This window comes from Microtus ochrogaster, linkage group LG4 (assembly GCF_000317375.1).
Source record: "Microtus ochrogaster isolate Prairie Vole_2 linkage group LG4, MicOch1.0, whole genome shotgun sequence".
NCBI classification, from domain to species: domain Eukaryota; kingdom Metazoa; phylum Chordata; class Mammalia; order Rodentia; family Cricetidae; genus Microtus; species Microtus ochrogaster.
In genome coordinates, this window is record NC_022030.1 from 64,433,102 (window position 1) to 64,452,287 (window position 19,186).

The 19,186-nt window shown below is 51.0% G+C and overlaps 2 protein-coding genes across 3 annotated transcripts in view; one reads left to right on the forward strand and one right to left on the reverse strand.

Annotated features, from left to right (window-relative positions):
* Positions 1-15,689, forward strand: part of Ngef (neuronal guanine nucleotide exchange factor) — a 99,859-nt gene extending 84,170 nt beyond the window's left edge. For both annotated transcript variants that reach the window (XM_005361734.2, XM_005361735.2), the window contains 10 exons: positions 1,340-1,500; positions 2,848-3,000; positions 4,515-4,644; positions 5,072-5,146; positions 6,640-6,729; positions 11,044-11,207; positions 11,669-11,824; positions 12,660-12,739; positions 13,387-13,491; positions 14,793-15,689. In XM_005361734.2, coding sequence (XP_005361791.1) covers positions 1,340-1,500; positions 2,848-3,000; positions 4,515-4,644; positions 5,072-5,146; positions 6,640-6,729; positions 11,044-11,207; positions 11,669-11,824; positions 12,660-12,739; positions 13,387-13,491; positions 14,793-14,983 — 1,305 coding nt within the window. In that variant the 3' untranslated portion in view covers positions 14,984-15,689. The remainder of the gene's footprint in view (positions 1-1,339; positions 1,501-2,847; positions 3,001-4,514; positions 4,645-5,071; positions 5,147-6,639; positions 6,730-11,043; positions 11,208-11,668; positions 11,825-12,659; positions 12,740-13,386; positions 13,492-14,792) is intronic.
* A 1,520-nt stretch (positions 15,690-17,209) lies between these two features.
* The window catches only part of Snorc (secondary ossification center associated regulator of chondrocyte maturation), a 5,864-nt gene continuing 3,887 nt past the window's right edge, over positions 17,210-19,186 (reverse strand). The window contains exons 3-4 of the mRNA XM_005361737.3: positions 17,442-17,624; positions 17,210-17,319 (exon numbers count right to left, since the gene is read on the reverse strand). Of these exons, the coding sequence (XP_005361794.1) occupies positions 17,210-17,319; positions 17,442-17,624 (293 nt within the window). The remainder of the gene's footprint in view (positions 17,320-17,441; positions 17,625-19,186) is intronic.

Genomic DNA, 19,186 nt, shown 5'->3' on the forward strand with positions numbered 1-19,186 from the left:
GAGGGAGGGAGGGAGGGAGGGAGGGAGGGAGAGAGGTACCCATCCTTCATGTATCTGTGTCTCCCTTTTTCTCCTTTTCCTTTCTAGACATGAAGGTGTCTAGAATGATGGTTAGTTTTAAATGTCAGCTGATATAATCTAGAATCATCCAGATTGTCTAGATCAGCTTGGCCTGTGGGTAAATTTATGGGGATAGTTTTATCTGGATTGTCTAGATCAGGTTGGCCTGTTGGTCTGTCTGTGGGGGGTTGTTTTATCACCTAGCAACACAGGAAGATCCAGACTAAAACTTGATGGTCCCATAGGCTGAGCTTGGGTCCCAGACTGTATAAAAGAGGAGAGGGTGAGCTGAGTAAGCAGACCTGATTCATTCTCTCTGCTCTTGACTGTGAGGTGACTAGCTGCTCAGGTTCCCCCGCGACTTAACTCCAAATGACAGGATGGACCTGGAAGTGTGAGCTGACTACACCTTTCTTCAAGTTACTCTGGTTGGGATGTCCCATCACAGCGACAGAAACAAAACTGAACACCTAGCGTTGGGGGTAGGACCCACCTGACTCCGGAATGGTCTCACCTCAAGACTTTCAACTCAAGCACAGCCACCAAAACCCATTTCACTCCAGGGCCCAGTTGCTGATCCCGGAGAACAGGATGTGAACAGAGATTTTTCAGGGGTCAACAGTTTAACCTGCCGCCTTGTCCCTTCAGGCATTTGAACCAGTCCTGGAGGGTTATTAGGAGAGAGGGCGGGCCTGGCTTCCACTGGTTTCAGGGGAGGTTTTTGAAAGCACTAAAGGCAAGCTAGCCAGGCCTGCTGCTGGGGAGTTTTGAATCTATCACTTCAGCAGAACGATAACAGTGTTTGTTGATAGGTGCCCCTGAAACGTAAAGTAGATTTTGTGTTTCTTTTTCTCTTTTTCAAAATGAAAATGGTTTTCTTGATTGCACTATAAAATCAGAAGCTGAAAGAAATAATAGAGGCTTATTTAGGATTTTTTTCAGATAATTAAAAAAAAAGTGTAAAAGTTACCCCAAATCACACCCTTCCTGATTGGCATCTTGGTCTGTTTTCTGCTGATTGCCCCGCCCATCTCTACACCAACAGTCACGGGCAAGAGTCATCTTTGCCACCATCTGGCTCTGTCATAGCTTGTTACTAGGTGTCCTGGTGGCAGGCTATGACACTGTGCTTCCCATGGAGGGAGAGCTTTCTCCTTTGCACTGGTGTGGGTTGGCTTCTGCTACACATCAGCCACCGCAGGCCTCAGTAGCTCTGCAGCTACGAGCATCCTTAGCTCGTCTTAGCAGTAACCACAAGGTCTCTCCTGTATCTGCACAGGCCATGTTCGAGCTGGTCACCTCCGAGGCTTCCTACTACAAGAGCCTGAACCTGCTGGTGTCACACTTCATGGAGAATGAGCGGCTGAAGAAGATCCTGCACCCGTCCGAGGCGCACATCCTTTTCTCCAACGTCCTGGATGTCATGGCTGTCAGTGAGCGGTAAGCGCTGGAGGGCCACCTCCCTCCATCTCTTCTCCATGCCAGGGTGTGTTTTGGATGCTTTGGATTTTACATAAAGAAATAGGATAAAGTTTTAAACCTAGGCACTGGGGAGATGGCTCATTGGGTAAAGTGCAGAGGGATACACTTGTAATTCCAGTACTGGATATGTAGAGACCGGAGAGTCACTGGGTCTGGCTGGTCAACTAGCCAGTCTAGCCTAATTGGTGAGCTCCAGGCTCAATGAGAGATTGTCCCGAAAAACTAGGCAGATGGCTCCTGAGGAGTGACCTCTGACCTCCACACACAAGTCTGCACACACCCAGATGTAAGCCCAAAGGCCCACCATCTTCTCCAGTAGGTTGGCCAGTGGTACCCCCTCCCCTGGTCTCTTCCCATCAGCCTCAGGGACCTATGCATCTTTATGATGCAGTGAGTTACAGGACTCTCCCACGCTAGCTGGAATGATGTTGAGTTGAATCTTAGGCATGAAACCCAGATGTCCAAGGTCATCTGGGAGTAACTGCTTAAGTTACTGAAGTGCCGAAGCCTAAATCCCCCTGCAGGCCAATGTCAATGAAGCCCAGATTGCTACTTCCCTTTCCCTCCCATGAGGCATCAGCCATCCAGGAAAGGATGTGAGATCTGTGTTTTCTGTGGAGGAGGAGAAAAATTAAGATGAAGGACTCACTTAGCAATGCCCCAGTAACCTGGACAGCCCACTTTCCCGTTCAAATGAGGCAAGAAATGGCAGAGGCAGCCTTCCCCTGCAGTGAAGGGTCCCTCCATGTCACAGGTGGAAGCCCAGATGTTCTTGTTGCCCCCTTTGCACTGACACCTGCCTTTTCTCTGTAGTCTGCCCCTCCTGGTAGCCATCCTATCCAGTAACTATGGCTCGGTGAGGCCAGAGCAACCCGTGAGGTCTCTGAGCTTGCCATTTACTTATCAATTCAAATTTTAACTTGAAAAATCCCATAATACAGAAGTAGAGACACCACATGTTGGCTCCTGGCTTAATTAGTGACAGGCATGGGAATCAGTCTAGGTTCATCTGATCCTGCCTTTCCCAGTACCCAGGGGACCATTGTGAGGCACAGCTTGACTGCCATTCTGTTACCTCAGGACACATTGGTACCCGTGTAAGAGATAACAATGAGCCCCGTGCCTCCTCCCTCTCCATGTGCTCCTGACGGCGCTATCCACCTAAAAACACAACCTGTTCCTGACTGTGCTCAGATGCGCCACCAGGACGCAGAGACCCGCTCACCTTGTCCGCCAGCATGCTGGTTTGTTTAACCAGGCAGGCTGATTTGCAGGTGCCTTCAGCCCAGGATCTGCCTCTTGCAGGTTTTTGCTGGAGCTGGAACACCGCATGGAGGAGAACATTGTCATCTCGGATGTGTGCGACATCGTGTACCGCTACGCGGCTGACCACTTCTCAGTCTATATCACCTACGTCAGTAACCAGACCTACCAGGAGAGGACGTACAAGCAGCTCCTGTGAGTATTGCCGGGGCTCAGCCGTCCTTGTCTGGGAACTCACCAGAATTTGGCCAGGCTGGTGATGGCATCCAAATCCCTGTGCATCTCGGGGTCACTAGAAAACCTCAGCTCCACCTGTACTCCGGAAGAGTCGTCTGAAGTCCCCAGTACCTGTGTCTAGAACAGCCAATAAAGCCTTGTAGGAGAGAATATGTAGCCCCAGGAATGATCCAAGGTCCAGAACATTGGAAACATGGGTGTGAAGCCGTGGGAAAAGCAAAAGTGGGCAGAAAGGCTAGTGATGCCTGGGAACTGGGAGCCAGTCTCCCATTTCATGAGCTTGCTTTGCACCACGGGGAAGGGCTTCCCTTGTGGTACCCACCCATGTTAGAAATAAAAGACTCTCTAGTAAGGGCACTGTGGAAGCAAGACCAGGTTTGCAGTCCCAGTCAGAGGCATAGGGGTCTCTGGAATGTCCTGAGAACAAAGGCAAGGTTGGGGACCTCATTAGGACAGCCAAATCTATACAAGTTGCCTGAGGGGACTGGCAAGCTCTGCTTGTCACGTGACAGCAGCTACTATGTTGAGAAGCACAGTCCTGTGACAGTCACTAAGAAACAGTACTGCAGCTGGCCCCAAGGGAGAGGTTTTAGGGCCGTCATTTGTGACAGAGAGATCCCTATGGCTTCTAGGCTCTGTTGTAGCTGCTGGGCCAGGAAGGTTTCTGTGTGCTGTGTGCCCACTGTTCAAACAGCATCTAGATTTTGATGGCTTTTCTACCAAGCCACATGGTTAAAGTGGACATTTTAATGTCTGAGTATCCAGGCATTTGGATGCTTTCCAGCAACTGTTTGGAGAGTGGAGGGAGTCAGTGCTACTTCCCAGGTCAAAAGGCAAGCAGAATAGGGGTTCACGTCTTGCAGTTCCTGAGAATCCCCAAGGTAGCTGGTCACTCTGTCATGTTACCCTGTGAGTGCGGTTCCCCCTGGCCCCGCTAGAAACAACAGGTACCGTGTGCTGCCCTGATATCTGCGGCTGCCCTGCAGTAAGTCTCTGGCAGTCATCTCCCTGGCCTTCAGCAGCACTGTGCCACGTGCCCAAGCCCACCTGTCAAAAAATAGCCCAGGCTCTCCTGGCAGGTGCCTCGTGCCTGGTGCGGTTTCCATCTCTGCATCACTCCGTGGGTTTACCTTGCCACGGCTTCCTGCCCGGTGAAGTCATCTAATTGTATGTCTGATTCATAACCTTGACTACAATGGGATTCTTACCCCTCCCACACAAACCATGCTTTGCCAAGTCTTCATGGCCTGGCATATGGAGCCACTATTGTTATCTGAAGTTTACATGAACGGTTTATTTTCCATTAAAAAAAAATGAGGTGGGGGGTGGAGAGAAGAAGAGGGTGATAGATCTCAGCATGCGCCTGTGGTTTGTCTGGTCTCTGGGAGGCTGTGCGTGGGGAAGGGGAGCATCTCCTATTCACACCTCCGGGATCTGAGCTCAGAGACAGTCCCCTGTGTCTGGATCTTCAGACAGGAGAAGGCAGCTTTCCGGGAGCTGATCGCACAGCTGGAGCTGGACCCCAAGTGCAAGGGCCTGCCCTTTTCCTCCTTCCTCATCTTGCCCTTCCAGAGGATCACGAGACTCAAGCTGCTGGTCCAGGTGTGACCCCCTAACAGTGCCCTGAGCTCCGCAGGCCTCCCCTGTCCAGGCCTTAGCTCCTTCCAGCTCCCTGCTGGTATTTTAGGGAATCCATTAAACTTAGACCTTCCTAATCGACCAGGGTCCCCTGCTGCTTCTCACTGCCTCTGTGATTTGCTCTCGATGGTCTGGTGGCTCTGTGTTGTCAGAGAGTATCTGCAGGCCCTCGGGACCCCATCCTATGAGGCTCAAACTGTCCGTTATCCTCCTGGGCCACGACATCCGTCCCTTGCCTGGCTGAGGGTTCCGTGCCCTCGGTCCATTCGGTGCAGGGTTGTGTGTGTTGTCTCCGTTAAAACTATGCTTAAGAGACAATGCTACTTCCAGGGAGGGAGAGGGAGGGGAAGTGGGAAGGGACGGGAGTAACAAAGCTCCACCCTGCCTTCAGAACATACTGAAGAGAGTAGAAGAGAGGTCTGACCGCGAAGGCACTGCCTTGGATGCCCACAAGGAGCTAGAGATGGTGAGTTGTTCCCTCCTATGTGGCCCAGGGACCATTTCCCCTCTAAACCACTGTCTCTAGTGGCATCCTCTATCACTGTGTCCTCTTGGCATTCCGTTTATTCTGAGATTGACTTCTGCAATCCTGAAGAGTCTCTGGGGCTGGAAAAAAATCACACCCAAATTGGCTTCATCAGATCCTTCTCTACACCACCCTACCCCTTCACTGCTCTCTCTGTTCGTGTGCCCAGGGTGGCTATGGAGGCACTTGCCTGCCACTCTTTACCAACATAGAACATGTAATCCCCATGACTGCCATGGTCCATTGTGTCAAACCATCCTCCAGGATCCGGCGTATACTGGTGTAGACCCTGACCCAGAGCTCTGCCCAGGAGCGTCACCCCATCCCTGGTCCTTGGAGAAGATTCCTTGGTAGGGATGGGTTGTGTGGGCACCCGCAGCTTTCTCTAGCCTTGGGTGCCCTTCATGTGCTGCTCTGGACACTTGGCTCATATCAGTGATTCATATGAGGTCTTTCAGGAAATGAGCGTAAGCAAAATAAAGATAGCAAAGATGTCTGACTGCCCATACTCCCTGCCAACAACGCTTTGGCCAATACTCCTGAGCAGATGCCTGCATGTACATATATATCCATACACTTACATCACACACACACACACACACACACACACACAAGCACACACACACGTACACACAAGCATGCACGTATACATCCATACAGATACATCTCACACACACACATGCACGCATGCACACACACACATACACACATAAGCATGCACTTATACATCCATACAGATACATCTCTCTTCTCTCTCTCTCTCACACACACACACATAAGCATGCACATACATACTGCCATCATGCTCTTTACAAAGAGATGCTGTGTCTAAAGTATAGCCTTTGCTCTTCAGTTGAGAACATGTTAATGATTTCAGAGCCTTCAGGTACACAGATATATTGTGCTTCGGTCATTGCTATTTCATGGACAATTTAAGTTGACGAATTTTCTCTTCTAAGCAACACTACAAGGAACATCCTTGTAGTTGCTTGTTTGGGCTCTGCACTTATTCACAAATACTGACCAAGCAGCTGCATCAGGTCAGGCTCTGCCCTAGACCCCGTGAGCCATTTAAGGCTCTGTTTCTGGAGATGGAGGCCCAGAAGTCTAGGGAATGGCAGCATTATTGGTTCCTGACTGTCTTCCAGGGAGGTAGAGAGCCTGTGCATCCCCAGTGGGTGAGAGGTCAGCCTGGAGGAGCCTTTCCTTTTCCAGTCCAGCCGAGAAGAAAGGCCACTTCCTCTTGGTCTGAGATGTTGGCTTTCTAGTCATCCTCCAGACCCCACAGCGTGTCCCACTTTGTTCCACACTGTACTGAAGAAAGAACTGGAACCTATGAGGCTGATCAGTCAGTGTCAGCTCCAGGACGTACCAGTCACAGTGGTAGCTGGAAATACTTGGCAGGCTGACCTGACATGTCCTCCCTGTCCCAGGTGGTAAAGGCATGCAACGAGGGCGTCCGGAAGATGAGCCGCACCGAACAGATGATTAGCATCCAGAAGAAGATGGAGTTCAAGATCAAGGTAAGTCTGCAAGATCTGGGTCAGCTTCTGCCCAGTCATGACAGTCACACCCTACTCTGAAGCATGGGTGGTCCAGCCTGCACTCCACCACCCTCCCTAGTGGTGGGAGCCAATCATCATGCACTATCTGCCCAGGTTTACCCTCTGAGAGCTGTGGCGGGGGGGGGGGTCACAGCTGCCTGCCTGTGTTGGCAGAGGTTTCTGTCCTACCCGGCCCTGCAATAAACACACAGAAACTATATTATTTGCTATACTGTTTGATCAATGGCTTAAGCGTATTGCTAGCTAGCTCTTATATCAAGAATTAACCCATTTCCATTATTTTATATTTTACCATGAGGCCCATAGCCTACCAGCAAGGTTCTGGCTGGTGGCTCACTTCTTTCTCCTCTGGCAGCTCCATGGTGGCTCTCTGACTCCGCCTTCTTTCTCCCAGCATTCACTTTAGTTTTCCCTACCTAGCTCTATTCTGCTAAGCCACTGGCTGAAACAGCTTCGTTACTCATTAGCCAATAAAAGCAACACAAATACAGAAGGACTTCTCACACCATTTCCCCTTTCTGTTTAAATAAAAAAGGAAAGTTTTAACTTTAACATAGCAAGATTACATATAACAAAACAGGTATCAAGCAAGAATTACAGTTATAATATTTATATCGACTTTATCTTTTATTATAACTAAGGAAAACTATAATTATAACTATTCTTCAACTCCATCAAAGACATCAGAAGGATATAATATTGCCTAAGTAAAGAGGAAATGTAAGAAACTTCCAAAACTCTAGAAATAACAGTGACATCTTGCTGTCTGAACAGTCACCCAAAGTTCTTCTGTACTGTTGGGGTATCCATCTTCATCCTACAGGCCCGTAGTGTCTGGTAGACTCTTCCATGAAGCAAGAAATTCCAAAGACAGTTCTGCCTATATTGGCAGTTTGTCAGTCACTTTCTTCTGTGTTCTGCAGAATGTCTGGCAGACTCTTTCATGAAGCAGGAACTTTGGACTGTCTCACCTTCTTTAAGCAGCTCCAGCAGTCATTTTTGTGGGTTCTACAAGTCCAGTTCACACAGCATAACATCAAACAGTCCAGGCAAGAGCAGTTTCTTGCCCAAATGGCTAACCAACTCCATAAGGAGCCTCTTCTATGACTATCTTCCCCTTGAAGTAGATTGGTGCTGCCAGGAGAAGATGTGTCTCATTGTCTTGAAAAGTCCTAAGTTCCTAAAATATTTTAAATGCCATATTCGATAGTCTTTGAAAGGTTTGAAGAATGCCTATCCATATGAAATACAACTCTGTACATCTAGAAATCCTAACTAACATGACTATAAGCTTGACTCTTATAGATGACTATCTATTAACCTGTGTTTCTTAATTATACATTACATTTTTAAATGAACTGCACAAATGCAATACCTTAATCAAGAACAGAAATATACATATAGGGGCTGGAGAGATGGCTCAGAGGTTAAGAGCATTGCCTGCTCTTCCAGGGGTCCTGAGTTCAATTCCCAGCAACCACATGGTGGCTTACAACCATCTGTAATGGGGTCTGGTGCCTTCTTCTGGCCTGCAGGCATACACACAGACAGAATATTGTATACATAATAAATAAGTAAATAAATACAAAAAACACACACAAAAAAGAAATATACATATAACAAAATTGACCTTAAATTTGTATCAATAAACCAAGAAACATACCAATGCAAATCTCTATAGCATATCCCCCTTTAAATGTAAAGAAATGTTTATAAACAATATTTGGGGATATAGGCGCAGTTCTCTCCAAACTGCTTCCTACTTTTTGTTGGGCAAAGTAATTTTGGAAGTATTTTTGGCAACCTTTCGGGGGGGTCTTGGTCCATCAAACACATTAGTCTGGGAGGATTCTACAGGTTCTCATCCTCTGTGGAAACAAAAGAACCTCTTTTCTATAACAACATATCCTTAGACTCAAATTTTGAAGTCAAGATACCATTATATTGGCTTATCTTCACAGCCCCTAGAATCAAATATCTCTCTGCAGTCAAAACATTCAAAGAAAACACAATAGTATACATAATCCAGACTCCCTGTGTATATTCTATCTTTATGTGGCTTGTTTTTCTTACTCTATTAATTTTTCAACAAGTTTATTATCTTTATTCCTCTAATATATGGCTGTCTATACTCTTTTATATTTTTTAAAATATTTATTTATTTATTATGTATACAATATTCTGTCTACATGTATGCCTGCAGGCCAGAAGAGGGCACTAGACTTCATTACAGATGGTTGTGAGCCACCATGTGGTTGCTGGGAATTGAACTCAGGACCTTTGGAAGAGCAGGCAATGCTCTTAACCTCTGAGCCATCTTTCCAGCCCTATACTCTTTTATGTTACATTTACTGTCTCTTTACTATTATTCCTCTCTCTCCCAAGCCTACATACATTTTTTAAACAACTGTGTCTCATTTAGAGGTCTCTTATGTCTGAATCTGCCCCGTTGTGTATCTGAAATCCTTTTCTCTCCAGGAGTACTTCTTAAAATGCAAACAACATTACTAGGACTAAGCCTTTTGAATCTGCCCAGACTAACATGTTGAAAGTCCATTCATTGTCTCTGAGAGCCATTCTCTCTGCCCCAGATCCAGGGCTAGGTCACAGCAGGTCTGTGTTGCCATTAAGGAAGTTATAGCACTCTGTTTACAAACCCCATTTAAATGCTCTGTAGCCGGACCTCCCTAAAGAATCAGAACCATTTGTGCTGGCGAACCAGGAAACCACCATTTTGAAACTGCATGTTTTTTCTTCTGCTACTGCTGAATCAGGAAGACCTCTCTTAAGGAAGCTGTGGCATGCTACCAGCCAGTGGGGGTGGGGGGGGGTGCGGCTAAACTCTGTTTTGTGTGTGTGTCTAGAATTCCTTTTCAAGCTTTCTCGGGTTTTGCATGGATGTAGTCAGCCATGTTGGTGTGCCAATTTGTTGGCAGAGGTTTCTGTCCCAACTGGTTCTGCAATCAACACACAGAAACTATATGATTTGTAATTCTGTTTGACCAATAACTTAAGCATATTGCTTGCTAGCTCTTACATCAAGAATTAACCCAGAACACTCAAGGGCAAATCAAACCTCTATCCAGACAAGAAAAAAATAAAACTCACCATCTCCTGGAAAAAAAAAAAGAATTAACCCATTTTCACTATTTTATATTTTACCATGAGGCTCATAGCCTACCAGCAAGGTTCTGGCTGGTGGTTCCATGGCAGCTCCCTGACTCCACCTTCTTTCTCCCAGCATTCAGTTTAGTTTTCCCTGCCTAGCTCTATTCTGCTAAGCCACTGGCTGAAACAGCTTCTTTATTCATTAACTAATAAAAGCAACACATATACAGAAGGACTTCCCACACCATGCCTGTGTGAATCTGACAATTTTACCACAGAGGCAATCCTGAGCAGTCAGTGTGTGGAGACAGGGACTGTTCAAGGGATTCTCAGTGCTAAGAGATTTGCAAGTTACTTCCTTTCTCTAGGTTTCTGATGACTTGCATATTGACACATGGTGCCTACTAATGGCCTTGGAAAGCTGTGCATGTAGCTCAGGAGGACAACAGTTGTCTAGCATGAGCAAAAATAAAAGGGTCCCAGAGGTCGGAGGTCAAGGTTTGGGAGCTGAGCCTAGATGGAGGATGTGAAGGGTCTTCTGATACCTCTTAGGGTTATACTCACTCGGATGACTGCAGAGTGCCCAGCTCCCATTCCTGAGAAAACTGTCTGCAAGACGTGACCTCTTCAACCCATGGGCACCAATACATCCTTTCCTCTGTGAGCTTGACCTCTTAGACTACATCAAGCAAGCTGAGCTTAGTGAGATGATGCTCTCTCTCTCTCTGTGTGTCTCTCTCTCTGTCTCTCCGCTCTCTCTCTCTCTCTCTCTCTCTCTCTCTCTCTCTCTCTCACACACACACACACACACACACACACACACAGGCATGCATGCACAAGTACACACAGACACACACCAAAGCACAGGCATGAGTACAGAAGCTCAACTGTAAGTACACAGACAGCATAATACACAAAGAAACACAGCACACGTGCACAGCAGCACGTGCACAAACGTACATACACACACGAGGAATCATGTGTTCAGAAGCAAATTTGCACCTGCTGCTCTTCTGCTGCCAGGACTCTGGCTAGTGGTGCGTAGTACAATGACCCATGCGGCCCTTGTACACTGTATCCCAAAGCTTTGTTCTGGCTGTGGTATTTGTAGGACCCTTAGGGGGGTGCAAGGGGGATGCCACCTGACACCCCCCTCCCTCCCAGTCAGTGCCCATCATCTCACACTCCCGGTGGCTGCTGAAGCAGGGCGAGCTGCAGCAGATGTCCGGCCCCAAGACCTCCCGCACCCTGCGGACCAAGAAGCTCTTCAGAGAAATTTACCTCTTCCTCTTCAACGACCTGCTGGTGATCTGCCGACAGATCCCTGGGTGAGCCTGCCCCTGATGGGCACTAGAGAGGACCCATAGTGGGGCAGTGGTGTGGCAGATCCCTGGGTGAGCCTGCCCCTGACAAGCACTGGAGAGGACCCAACCTTGGTTTGGTCACGGAACAGGGTAGTGGGTTAGCGGTGAAGCAGTCTTTAGGGTCAAGTTTTCAAAGGTCTGCTCTGCTCCTGCCCAGCTTTGGGCCACGATAAAACATCCCTGAACCTCAGTTTCCTTCCTGCAAATGTGGAAAGCCGGCACTGTATCTAACACTGAGCTCAATAAAGTGGCCACTGCCTTGCCACACCCCAGGATGGGAGCTCTTCTAGGGAGCAGGGGACTGGCATGCTGGGATTCCTTGAATGGGGTGGTAAGGAATGGCTAGGGCTATATGCTGGCTCTTCCAGCCCGCCAGAAGGTTTCTCTGAGACCAACCGGTTCACCCTGGCTCCTTTGCTCCCCAGAGACAAGTACCAGGTATTCGACTCAGCCCCAAGGGGCCTGCTGCGAGTAGAGGAACTGGAGGACCAGGGCCAAACATTGGCTAATGTGTTCATCTTACGACTGCTGGAAAATGCAGATGACCGGGAGGCCACCTACATGTTGAAGGCATCCTCCCAGTGAGTATCCAGTGCTATGAGCCACACCCAGTGACTCGTAGGTCAGTCTTTCCCAGGTAAAATGCCTCCACACACTTCTGTAGGAGGCTTGTCTCTCAGTATTCAGCACCCTTCTTTCCCATGGGGACCCTGTATAAAGGACTTTTGCAGGCTCTTCTTGTTGGGGTGTGGATGGCAGGGGATGGCTGCATGTTCCTGGCTTTGCCTGTGGGCAGAAGAGCAAGTCCATCTTGTCAAACGGGATGCTTACAGCTGATATGCCAGTGAGCCACTATCCCCCTCCTCCCCTTCTTGTTCACTCTCTGTGTGACCTCCAGTCCTTCACTTTCTCTGTCTGAGCGATCAGAGCAGCTGCTTTACAGTCCCAAGCCCTTGGGGGATACATAAGTCAGTAGGAACTGCTTGGTGGACCACGGAGCCCCAGCTTTCTCTTAGACCTGCCCAGGTGGCCTCATCTCCTTCCTCTGTGCTCAGCTGCCCCGAACCACACCCCACCAGGAATTGCTTCCTGCCCTGCTGAGACTCTGGGCCCTAGGTCACAGGATTGACTGACAGGAAGTGGTGATAACACTCCAGGCTTTGCCACAGCAGAGGGACTTCACTGTAGCACATCTTTGAGAGCTAGCCTTGAGGACCTCGCAGATGGCGGCTTCTCACACTGTCGGGCTTCAAATCCCCTAGCCTGGGAGGAGTGTGCATGGGTTCCCTGTGCAGCCAACTCGGCTGTCCTGGAGCCAGACTCAGAATGTCGCCAACCTGGGGGCCCAAGTGCACACAATAGGGAGGAGTTTGTTGGCTCTAAAGTTGGGGCACTGTCTGTCCCCTTCCTATGCAGGAGCGAGATGAAGCGCTGGATGACCTCACTGGCCCCCAACAGGAGGACCAAGTTCGTGTCCTTCACGTCCCGGCTGCTGGGTGAGTCCCTGACTTAGAAAGGGGGCTCTCGATGAGCTTTGGCTAAGACTCACTGGGCCTCAGCTCTAGGGTTCCTTGACTGCCTGGGACCAACCGGAAGCTTAGTGCCTGTGCATGCTGGCTGCCTCAGCTTCATTCGAATTGGATGGTTAAGGAAGAAATGGAAGTACCTGAGTCTTAAGAGTCAGGTGGCAGAATAGTGGACCCAAACTCCATTGTTGTTTTGGATTTTCCAGTTGTCTAAATATGAAAGACCCAAGGGGGCATGAGCCTGGCTTGTGAAGAAAGTTACTGTCCCGGCCTGCTGGCCTGTCCTCACCCCAAGCTGCTCACTGGGTCACACCTGAGAACAAGAGGTTCTTCCTGCCTTCTAGGCTGAGAACCCCATTATAGCTAGTGAATCCTTCCCTCCCTCTCCCCAGAATTCCTGGTAGTCTAATGAGGCCTCCCTAGGATGTGAGTTCCTCCCTCGCAGAGGGGACCTTTCTCACTGATATGCTGTCCCGGGTCCTGTTTAAGACTGGACTTAGCCACCTGCTGCTAGCAGCGTTGTCCCCTGGGTCACTGCCTGTCGTCCTTGCCTGTCTGGATGTGGGGCAGGGTGGAACCTGTGATGGGGACACACCATACACTCTCCCATCCTGCAGACTGTCCCCAGGTCCAGTGTGTACACCCATACGTGGCCCAGCAGCCTGATGAGCTGACATTGGAACTGGCAGACATCCTGAACATCCTGGAGAAGACGGAGGACGGTGAGGCTCCCAGGAGACCCTGGGAGGGGATAAAGGACTGTAGCTTGGGTGTAGGACTCAATGGTGCAGTTGGCAGGTGGGCAGGCAGAGCCCAGCATCCTTGCTGGTGCTGGCACTACCCAGGACATCCTGCCTGAGCACTGGGCCCAGCATCCTTGGCTTTCTTCCATCCTGTGAGCTGCCGTGCTCCTCCCCTTCCAGCAGGCCTGGCAGAGGTGTTTCTGGGTCTCTCACCAGCCTTGCCTATGGCCTCAGCCCTCCCCTAGGAGGGAGCTTAACCCTGACCTCAACCTCTTTGGTCACAAGCTTCTGGGGTTGCCTGAGACCACCAGGCTATGAATCCCTGTTCCTGCCCACCCTGTGGGTGGCCGGCAGGATTAGCTCCAAACAGAGTTTTCTTGTGGCCTCTGCCCATTTTAACCCCAAGTAACCAATGTAGTAATCCCCACTTTTGTATATGAAATGTTCTTGATCCAGATCCCAAGAGCATGTACCTGTAATTCCACCATTTGGGAGGCAGAGGCAGAAAAAAAAAAATGCCTGAAATTTCATGAGTGGCCTGGCCACAGAGTGAAAACCGGATGTCTTTACAACAGAGGCCACCAAAATACCTGAAGAGAACAAAAACCCCTTCCTAGTCCCTCCTTTGTCCTGGGCCATGATTAGGAAACAAAGTGGTCTCCACAGTATCCCCCTGGGGGTCCCAGGGACCCCCCTGCCCTTTCCCCAGCATAATCCACTGCCTCACACTCCTCCCAAAGTGGCCAGCAGAAGGCACACCTCCTACCCGGGTAGGGACAGGCTGTTTAGCAACAAGCCTGGCAAAAGACTTCTAGAAGAGAAGAGGCAACAGAGAAAATGTGAGGACACTTGGGGACTCAGGGTGTCCTCAAAGTTTATAATGGCTATCCTCATCCCCCGCCAGCAACCACTTGGCCCTCCAAGTGAGATTCTGAGAAAATATGCCCAGTGAGCGGGTGAGCTCACTGCCCAGTGACCAGCTGTCTCCTACACTGGCCCCCTGGATGCCTCTGTTAGAGGTTGCCCTCCAGGTCTCCTCCTGTCCTGGTATGGGGCAGCCTTGGAACCTTCAGAAATAGGCTGCCACTCATGGGAGAGCCTGACGCCTGGTTTTTCACATTCCATGTTTAGCACATCATAGAAGCAATCCGAGCTTAGGTGGGGTGCCCGGCCACTGCCCTGTGGGAAATGCTGAACTCCTGAGTGTGGCTCAGTCCTTGCTTTCCAGAGGGGAAGCCTAGTAAGGAAAACCCAGCCTGACCCTGCTGCCTCCTTTGCAGGGTGGATCTTTGGCGAGCGCCTGCATGACCAGGAGAGAGGCTGGTTTCCCAGTTCCATGACAGAGGAGATCCTGAACCCCAAGATCCGATCCCAAAACCTCAAGGAATGTTTCCGAGTACATAAGATGGAGGACCCTCAGCGCAGCCAGAATAAGGACCGCAGGAAGTTGGGCAGCAGGAATAGGCAATGAACCCCAGCTTAGGCACCAGCCTGAAGGAGGGGTGTGGGCAGGGGGGTGCAGACCCAGCAGAGAACCCCAAAAGATACAGAGGGTCTTAGGGAGGAAAAGTCAGTGCCTTCCCAGGCAGCAGGAGTGGCTTGGGCATGCACTGTTCCTACCTGCACTGTAGGGGGCACTAGCGTCCTGGTCACTCCCTTGCTTACACACTGGCGGCCATGGCTAAGTACTTAAGCAGATTTACACCACCACCTCTCCAGTCTCTCCGAGCTAGAAGAGGGTAGGCATGTTCCGGAGACCTTCCAGCGCCTGGAGAGGCCCACACAGGGGTTCCTGGCCTGAGCAGGCAGGAGGTGACTACTGTCAGGTCCCCTGAACTACACGTGTCCTTCCCTACTTTGGAAGAATCCACCCGGCACAGCAATGGGCCACCCCTGCCTGAGGGAGCTTGTGAGCGGTGCTGAAGCTGCCCGCCCCTCCCTGCGCCTCTGCCAGCCTCTCTTGCACGGCCAAGCCCTGCCCTCAGCAGGCCTCCCAGAGCTTGGCTGAGGGTTCATGTCTCTGGCTCCTTGAAGGGCTAGATGTCGCTTGTGTCTCCTGGCCCCTGAAGGAGCCCAGGTGTTTTTTTGCAGAATGAATTGGTCACTGCATCCTTTATGGTCATGGTTTTGAGAAAAGCAAATATCATTTTTTTTGGCTGCATTAAAAGAAGCATCCTGTATAAAGTAAGGGGTGGAGGCCTATTCTTTATCACCCCCATGTGCACAGCAATGAGGCATTTGGTTCTGGGTTGGGAGGGGGGAGCCGATAGGAGAAACCTCTCCCCAAGGAGGGGCCCTGCAAACACTTCAAAGGAAACAGCTAACATCGGGTCTCAGAGTGAGAATGGATTTGGGCCTCTGCTTATGGGGGGATTCAAGAAAGGGCTCTCTGAGGGAATGGGAGACTACCGCTACTGTATAAGTACACACTTACAAGGCCACAGGGACCTCAGGTATCAGTCAGCAGTGGCCATTAGGGGATCTGACCCCAGCCCTGGGACACGGACTCCCTCCCTGGTCCAGACACTGGCCTCAGATGTTCCCCTGTGCCTTCAGTGGCAGCTGGTTCCCCGAGTGGCTGCACCTACCCAGGCCTGCATAGCCACCCCCACCCTGTTTCTGCTTCAGAGTGTCTCCTCCAGTTCTGTCCCAGGAAAGTGTCCAGCGCACTGCGATTCCGCCAGAGAGACGCTCTACTTCAAAACAGGCCTTTTGTTTGTTTAGTCTCTTGAGACTCTGTCCCAATATAGCCCAGATTGGCCTTAAAATTCATCGTCCCGCCTCAACCTCCAAAGTACTGGCATTGCAGGCATGTGCCACCATGCCAGACCCAGAGCAGGCCTTGAGTTTGAGCCGCTGGACTTTGTAGTGTCTTCCCACCGATCGTGCACAGCTCTTGGTGATCTTGAGACCTCAGACCCCTGAGCATTCCTGGGAGGAGAGGACCCCTTGCCATGGTGCGACCAGAGGGCCGCAGCTCCTACCCTGTCCTACTAGGCTGGCTCATCTCCACTCTCCTCCTCATTCTGTCCGGGAGAGCTCTCCAACTTCTGGGTCAGATGGAGAAAGAGGAACAGCCCCAGGGAGAACATATGTGAACCCCAGGCCCAGAAGAGTGTGTGGTTGGAAATGGGAAAATTTGGAGCCTTGGGAGGAGGGGTGAAGACACAAGGATTGGGGTTCTAAATTAGGAGATGGCCCCTCCTGCCTGAGTCAAGGTTAAAAGCCTTTACTACCCCACCCAATGTCAGTCCTCCACCATTTGCCAGTTGGTCTCAAGAAACAGAAGGAACCTGGGTCAAGCTCTCCAGCTCTGCTTCCCCCCCCCCCAGTCTTGCCAGGGGGAAGCACAAAGGGCTAGGAGTTCGGTGGCCCTAAATCCCGTCGCGAATGGTCCTTAGAGAGTGGACACCAGAGTTCCCCGCGCCCTGCGTGCACTCCTGGCACACACAACACACACACACACACACACACACACACACGTTGCCACGCGTGCACATGTTCCCTGCCTGGAGTTTTCCACCCACGGCTCCAGGCACGCGGCGCGGCCCAGCAACACGCCCCCCATCAGGTTCACATGTCGCTACACCTGCACGCGGGCTCACACACGCGGGGACATCGGGGACGCGGAGGGGGACAAAGGAGAGCACAGGTTGCAGAGTCGCCGCGGGCGGGCCTGCGCAGCTCTTTATTGGCTTCAAGAAGCAGAAAACTTTCTCAGCGCAACGACCACGAGTGCCAGCACTACGCAGGTGGCCAAAAGGGCGGCGATCACGATGGCTGCAATGGCGCCAGGCCCAAGTGATCCTGTGGAGAACAGAGGAACTTGTCACCTCAGAGGTCCAGCCAAAGCCTGACCCTTCATGCTGTTCTTCCTCCCTCCCCTCCCTCTCATCCTCCTCCCCCTCCCTGCCCGGCCCACACCCTACCTCCGTCTTTGTCCACCCCCGCAGGAGGGCTGTTGTCCTCTGGTCCTGGGGCAGAGGTGGGGAAAGGCGGGCCTGAGGCTGCGAATTCCTGGCTGTGGCTGGTGCTCTCCAAAGGACCTTCACCTGATGCCAATTCAATGGGCTCGTTCCACAGGGTGGGATTGGGCACCTGGGGACCCTCTGCTGCAAAGCCAAGGACAAATAGTGGGACTCAGGTGGTTTGCTGGCAGGGATGCCGACCCTCCCCACCAGAACAACTGAGAACTCATGCTTAGGGGTATACCAGCCCCTACATTCCATAGGGTGGGGCACCTGGCTAGGAAATTCACTCCTAAATTTGAGAGACCACCCACGTGTGACCCAGAACACCCACTGAGCTAATGCTCACAGGAGGTCAGACTGATTGGGGCAGAGAGACAGGGGCAGTTGCAAAAAGGGGATTCCTCTGTCCCTCAGGGCAGACACCGCTCAGTCTTCACCTGGGGCAAAAGCTGAGAGTCAAGGACCTTTGAGGGTGCCACTACTCAAGGAAAGACCAGGAGAAGCCCACCTAAGCCACAGCCTCAGATCAGGAGACCAACCGTAGGCACCTAACAGCCCCTCCCTCAACCCAAGACAAGGACATCATTGCCTACGGAAAGGAGGGCTGATGAAGAGAAGGTGTCCAGCGAAAGGAGGTTCTCACACTAAGTCAGTCTCAGTCAGAGCATGGGTCCCTGAGTGGCCTTTTCACCAAGAGTCCTCTGCTGGAGTCAGCGTGATTTGGGGGCACCCAAGGGATCCCAGAGGGAAGGAAGGAGACAGGAAACACAGGATGTTTCCACCTGATACAGCCCTCCTTCTCCCTAACACTCACCACTGTAAAGAGCACCGCCTCCTCCCCCAGACAGAAGTTCAAGACCAGGCTGGTCAAAAGCTCTGAGATTTCCCCTTGGCCTGTCCCCCAGCATCTCAGCTGGTCCCTGCCCCTGCCTTGATCTCAGCTGGGAAAGCAAGTGATTCAGGAACACTAAGTCCCCAAACAGGTCCCTCACACAGACCCAGAGGATCTCATTCTATTAATTCTAGCTGCTTAGAGGGCCAAGACTTGGGGTGCGAGGAGAGAGCCAGGGCGGGGTGGTCCTGAGCTCAGGGCAGGCTGGTGATGGCCGTGTCATCTGACAGAACTCCAGCTGCGCCTCTGTTAGCAGCCCAGCCACAACCTGCAGGTCCCTGAGACTCCTTTGAGCCAAGGGTTCCATCTTTGGGTGATTCCCCCCTCCCCGTGGACAAGCTCAGGATAGGGACTGCTCAGGGTAGACCAAAGGGACTGTGTGTTTCTGCCCACGGTGCCCACCCGGGGCAAACAGAACACACAGCCAAAGCCTGACTCCAGTCAGCCTCAAAATAACCAAGTCCTCAAAACCGCCAAGGTCTGGGAATGAGAAGGATCTGTGGCCAGGACAAGGGAGGAGTCAGATGTCCTGTCAGAGACTCCCAGGAAGGCTGGTAAGGACCATGCCAGGGTTCCTGTGCCAGTTTGATGCCACATTCTGGTTGGGAAAGAGAGTGTCTTTGTTCTTAACTGAACGACTCAGGACAAATAATGTCGGCTTTGGACTGCTTCTGCATCTGGGGTCAAAGAAGAGTGTGGCAGACACTGGTAACTAGGTGAAGGAGCAGCGTGGCAGATGTTGGTAACTGGTAACTGGTGAAGGAGCAGAGTGGCAGACATTAGTAACTGGTAACTAGGTGAAGGAGCAGCG